Below are 5662 nucleotides of genomic sequence, written 5' to 3' on the forward strand. Positions count from 1 at the left end.
CTCTGTGTGAGTATGTGGGTCTCTGTGTGAGTCTGTGGGTCTCTGTGTGAGTCTGTGGGTCTCTGTGAGTCTCTGGGTGTCTCTGTGTGAGTCTGTGGGTCTCTGTTTGAGTCTGTGGGTGTCTGTGTGAGTCTGTGGGTCTCTGTGAGTCTCTGGGTGTCTCTGTGTGAGTCTATGGGTGTCTCTGTGTGAGTCTATGGGTGTCTCTGTGTCAGTCTCTGGGTGTCTCTGTGTCTGTGGGTCTCTGTGTGAGTCTGTGGGTCTCTGTGAGTCTCTGGGTGTCTCTGTGTGAGGCTGTGGGTCTCTGTGTGAGTCTGTGGGTGTCTGTGTGAGTCTGTGGGTCTCTGTGAGTCTCTGGGTGTCTCTGTGTGAGTCTATGGGTGTCTCTGTGTGAGTCTATGGGTGTCTCTGTGTCAGTCTCTGGGTGTCTCTGTGTCTGTGGGTCTCTGTGTGAGTCTGTGGGTCTCTGTGAGTCTCTGGGTGTCTCTGTGTGAGTCTGTGGGTCTCTGTGTGAGTATGTGGGTCTCTGTGTGAGTCTGTGGGTCTCTGTGAGTCTCTGGGTGTCTCTGTGTGAGTCTGTGGGTCTCTGTGTGAGTCTGTGGGTCTCTGTGAGTGTCTCTGTGTGAGTCCGTGTGGGTCTGTGTGAGTCTGTGTGAGTCTGTGGGTCTCTGTGTGAGTCTGTGGCTCTCTGTGAGTCTCTGCGACCGTCAGCACGTTGAACTTCGTTCGCACCGTACGTATCCGAGTCGTACGAGTCGGAGGCGCTGATGAAGGACCACCACACACAGACCTTGCTGTTGAACATTCCCCAAAGATGACAGACGGTGAGTGATCACGTTTATTTTTTGAGGTTTTTGCGTTCGAATTACAATTTGCACGCAAGCTCATTTTACATTGTCATGGAAATCTGCGAAAATCCGTCTGGATTGTAGAGTCGTGTCAAACGCTCTCACCCACTCGCTCACCCGCCCGCTCACCCACTCACTCACCCACTCCTCACCCACTCACTCTCTCACCCACTCACTCTCTCACCCACTCACTCACGCGCCCACTCACTCTTCTATCGCCACTCCTCACTCTCTCACCCACTCTCTCACCTATTCCTCACCCACTCACTCACTCACCCGCTCACTCAATCCTCACTCACCCACCCGCTCACTCCTCTTTCGCCAACCCACTCACTCATTCACTCACCAACTCCTCACTCACTCACCCACTCGCTCACCCACCCACTCACCCACCCGCTCACCCACTCACCCACTCACCCACTCGCTCACCGATTCACCTACCCGCTCACTCGCTCACCCACTCCACCCATTTCTTACCCACCCACTCACTCGCTCACCCACCCACTCACCCACACGCTCACCCACTCACTCACCCACCCACTCACACACACAAAGACCAAGATTCCGCCGTGCAGATTTTTGCAGATCGCTCAGTGGCAAGTGCTGTTTGTGTGGCAAGTGATGTTGGTGTGGCAAGTGTTGTCGTGTGGCAAGTGTCGTCGTGTGGCAAGTGTTGTTTGTGTGGCAAGTGTTGTCGTGTGGCAAGCGTTGTTCGTGTGGCAAGCGTTGTTCGTGTGGCAAGTGCTGTCGTGTGGCAAGTGCTGTTCGTGTGGCAAGTGCTGTTAGCGAGCAGCACCTATGAAGGCCGTCACTGTGGCACACGAGGGGGTGGGTGGCCAGCACCACGCCCGGCCGCCTTTGTCTTCCCACGATGCCACCGCTACGCCAGGCTACTCAGTCGAGGCCGAGTCGACCTAGGGGAGGCCCAGGGACCGGCTGGGGTCGAAAGCGGCGTTTTGGCAGCGCCCGTGCCGCTAACACACACACCACACACACCACACACACACACACCACACACACCACACACACCACACACACCACACACACCACACACACACACCACACACACACCACACACACCACACACACCACACACACACACACCACACACCACACACACCACACACACACACCACACACACACACACCACACACACCACACACACCACACACACACACACACACCACACACACACTACACACACACCACACACACACACACACCACACACACACACACCACACACACCACACACACCACACACACCCACACACCACACACACACACCACACACCACACACACACATTACACACACCACACACACACCACACACACACACCACACAAACCACACACACACCACGCTCACCCCACGCTCACCCCCCACGCTCACCCCGTGCTCACCCCACGCTCACCCCGTGCTCACCCCACGCTCACCCCACGCTCACCCCACGCTCACCCCGTGCTCACCCCACGCTCACCCCGCGCTCACCCCACGCTCACCCCACGCTCACCCCACGCTCACCCCACGCTCACCCCGTGCTCTTGCTGTCCCCTGCACGTTGACGTCACAACAGCCACCGTCTTGGTCTGTCTACCTGTCTGTCTCCACATCTCCCTGTCACCCTGTCTCCCTGTCTGTCTCCACATCTCCCTGTCTCCCTGTCTCCACGTCACCCTGTCTGTCTCCCTGTCTCCACGTCACCCTGTCTCCCTGTCTGTCTCCACGTCACCCTGTCTGTCTCCCTGTCTCCCTATCTGTCTCCCTGTCTCCACGTCACCCTGTCTCCCTGTCTGTCTCCACGTCACCCTGCCTGTCTCCCTGTCTCCACGTCACCCTGTCTCCCTGTCTCCTTGTCTCCCTGTCTGTCTCCCTGTCTCCACGTCACCCTGTCTCCCTGTCTGTCTCCACGTCACCCTGTCTGTCTCCCTGTCTCCCTGTCTCCCTGTCTGTCTCCCTGTCTCCACGTCACCCTGTCTCCCTGTCTGTCTCCACGTCACCCTGTCTGTCTCCCTGTCTCCACGTCACCCTGTCTGTCTCCCTGTCTCCACGTCACCCTGTCTGTCTCCCTGTCTCCACGTCACCCTGTCTCTCTGTCTCCCTGTCTGTCTCCCTGTCTCCACGTCACCCTGTCTCTCTGTCTGTCTCCACGTCACCCTGTCTGTCTCCCTGTCTCCCTGTCTCCCTGTCTGTCTCCCTGTCTCCACGTCACCCTGTCTCCCTGTCTGTCTCCACGTCACCCTGTCTGTCTCCCTGTCTCCACGTCACCCTGTCTGTCTCCCTGTCTCCACGTCACCCTGTCTGTCTCCCTGTCTCCACGTCACCCTGTCTGTCTCCCTGTCTCCACGTCACCCTGTCTCCCTGTCTGTCCCCACGTCTGCACATCTTTCTCTGCCTCCACATCTCCCTGTCTCCATAGCAGCCGGTCCCCCTTCCCCTCAACCCGCCCCCCCGTGTCCCCCCCCCCCCCCCGTGTCCCCCCCCCCGTGTCCCCCCCCCCGTGTCCCCCCCCCTTTGTCCCCCCCCCGTGTCCCCCCCCCCGTGTCCCCCCCCAGCCCCCCCCCACCCCGCTACCCCAGCCCCGGCCTGCGCCGCTGCTCCAGGCCCCGCACCACCAGCTCCAGGTGGCGCTGTTCCAGCAGCAGCGGCATCCTGGACGCCAGCAGCAGCCGGCACGAGGGCCGCTCCCCACCCGGCCCGCCGGGGCCGCCGAGGGCCCCGTCCACCGCGGCCCCACATCGTCGCGCGCGCCGCGCCAGGCCCGGCAGCAGGGCCAGGGCCTCCGTCACCTGGCGGCGGAGTCGCGGCCTCCCGGCGCCGGCGGCGGCCTGCGGTGGAGAGACGGGCAGGCGAGGCGAGGTGAGGTGAGGCCCACGTCAAGAGGGTGGGGGAGGGCGAGGCCCGCGTCAAGCGGACGTCGTCGTCGTCGTCGTCGTCATCGTCATCGTCGTCATCGTCACCATCGCTATCGTCACCGTCGTCATCGTCACCATCGTCGTCGTCATCGTCATCGTCACCATCGTCGTCGTCATCGTCATCGTCACCATCGTCATCATCGCCATCGTCATCGCCATCACCATCGTCATCATCATCGTCGTCACCATCGATCGACGCCGTCGTGGCCACGCGTGGGGCCTCCGTACCGTGGCGACGTCGGCCCCTTCTTGCCGGTGCTGTCGGCCGAGGCACCCCAGGAGTCCGCCCATCGCGTCCTGGCCGTCCAGCACCGCCTCCAGGCGCTGCAGCAGGCGGCGCGGGCTGCAGGAACGCAGCGCTCGCTGGGTCGACGAGGTGGTGGACGAGGTGGTGGACGAGGAGGTGGAGGAGAGGGTGGAGAGGGTGGTCCGGATCTGCGCGCAAGCCGCCGAGTTTGATTCCAGGTCTCCGTTGAGCAGAGCGAGGGAGCGGTGCAGGCTGGAGCGCTGGGGACGACATTGCCCATCGACTAACATTACCTAGAGACTAACATTGCCCATAGACTAACATTGCCCATCGACTAACATTGCCCATCGACTAACATTGCCCATCGACTAACATTGCCCATAGACTAACACTACCCATAGACTAACATTGCCCATAGACTAACATTGCCCATAGACTAACACTACCCATAGACTAACATTGCCCATAGACTAACATTGCCCATCGACTAACATTGCCCATCGACTAACATTGCCCATCGACTAACATTGCCCATAGACTAACACTACCCATAGACTAACATTGCCCATAGACTAACATTGCCCATAGACTAACACTACCCATAGACTAACATTACCCATAGGTCTGTCAGACTCTGCCTTCTCGACAGACCTGTTCTCCACCTGAAGACGGCTGCTTGCGTTGTGGCCGAAACGTCGTGAGAATTATTTTATTATGTTTTATTTTTATTATTTTATTAGTCTCCTTCTACGTGACTTTACCGAAAGAACCAAAAAGAGAACACGACGTTTCGATCGCAACACGATCATCCGTCTTCACCTCACCTGAAGATGGACGCTTGTGTTGCGACCTGAAACGTCGTGACTTCACCGAAAGAAGCAGAGAACAAGAAGCAGCTCTCCGCAACCCGCACCCCGTAGCTCAGAGGTCGCAAACGGGTTTTGATTCCTTACCCGTACCCGGCCACACCAGGGTCGCAAATGGGTACCCTACCCGAAATCAGTGACAAACGGTTACTCACCAGTGACTCACGGCCTACCCGTACCCGGCCGCACCAGGGTCGCAAACGGCTACCCGTACCCGTACCCGGCCGGGTACGGGTAGGGTACGGGTATCGGGTAGGGTACGGGTATCGGGTACCCGGTTGCGACCTCTGGTGTAGGCCAATCAGTGTCAATGACAATGCGTGTATGCTTATCGGTGCATGTTTGTTTGAACGTTTTGCAACAAGGACTGTGTGTGTGTGTGTTTAATGCAGAAACTTGATGCCATGAAACAGGCTGTGTCTATTTGCTGTGTTGACATCTCAACACAACTCCTGTTCTATTGCCAGAAAGGGGTAAAATCTAACAAAAGTATTAACATGCTCGGGGTTAAGCAGACATACCTATGGGACTCTTTTTTTTTTGCTGGTACGGGTATCGGGTACCCGATTGCGACCTCTGGGATGAAGCCATGTTGCAGGCGCGGGTGGGGTGATTCTAGGAACTTGAATTGTGAGAAGAGACAAGACGTTGGGAAATGAGTGACAAACGGCGACTCACCAGTGACTCACGGCCTACCCGTACCCGTACCCGGCCGCACCAGGGTCGCAAACGGGTACTGGTAGCTGGGTATCGGGTAGGGTACGGGTATCTGGTAGGGTACGGGT

General features: G+C 58.4%; 1 protein-coding gene across 1 annotated transcript in view; it reads right to left on the reverse strand.

The window, feature by feature from the left end:
* TMEM212 (transmembrane protein 212) overlaps window positions 1-4055 on the reverse strand; it is a 22835-nt gene extending 18780 nt beyond the window's left edge. Inside the window, exons 1-2 of the mRNA XM_078882799.1 lie at window positions 3993-4055; window positions 3424-3677 (exon numbers count right to left, since the gene is read on the reverse strand). Coding sequence (XP_078738925.1) covers window positions 3424-3677; window positions 3993-4055 — 317 coding nt within the window. The remainder of the gene's footprint in view (window positions 1-3423; window positions 3678-3992) is intronic.
* Window positions 4056-5662: the final 1607 nt, after the last annotated feature.

Source organism: Lampetra fluviatilis, chromosome 67 (genome assembly GCF_964198595.1).
Source record: "Lampetra fluviatilis chromosome 67, kcLamFluv1.1, whole genome shotgun sequence".
NCBI classification, from domain to species: domain Eukaryota; kingdom Metazoa; phylum Chordata; class Hyperoartia; order Petromyzontiformes; family Petromyzontidae; genus Lampetra; species Lampetra fluviatilis.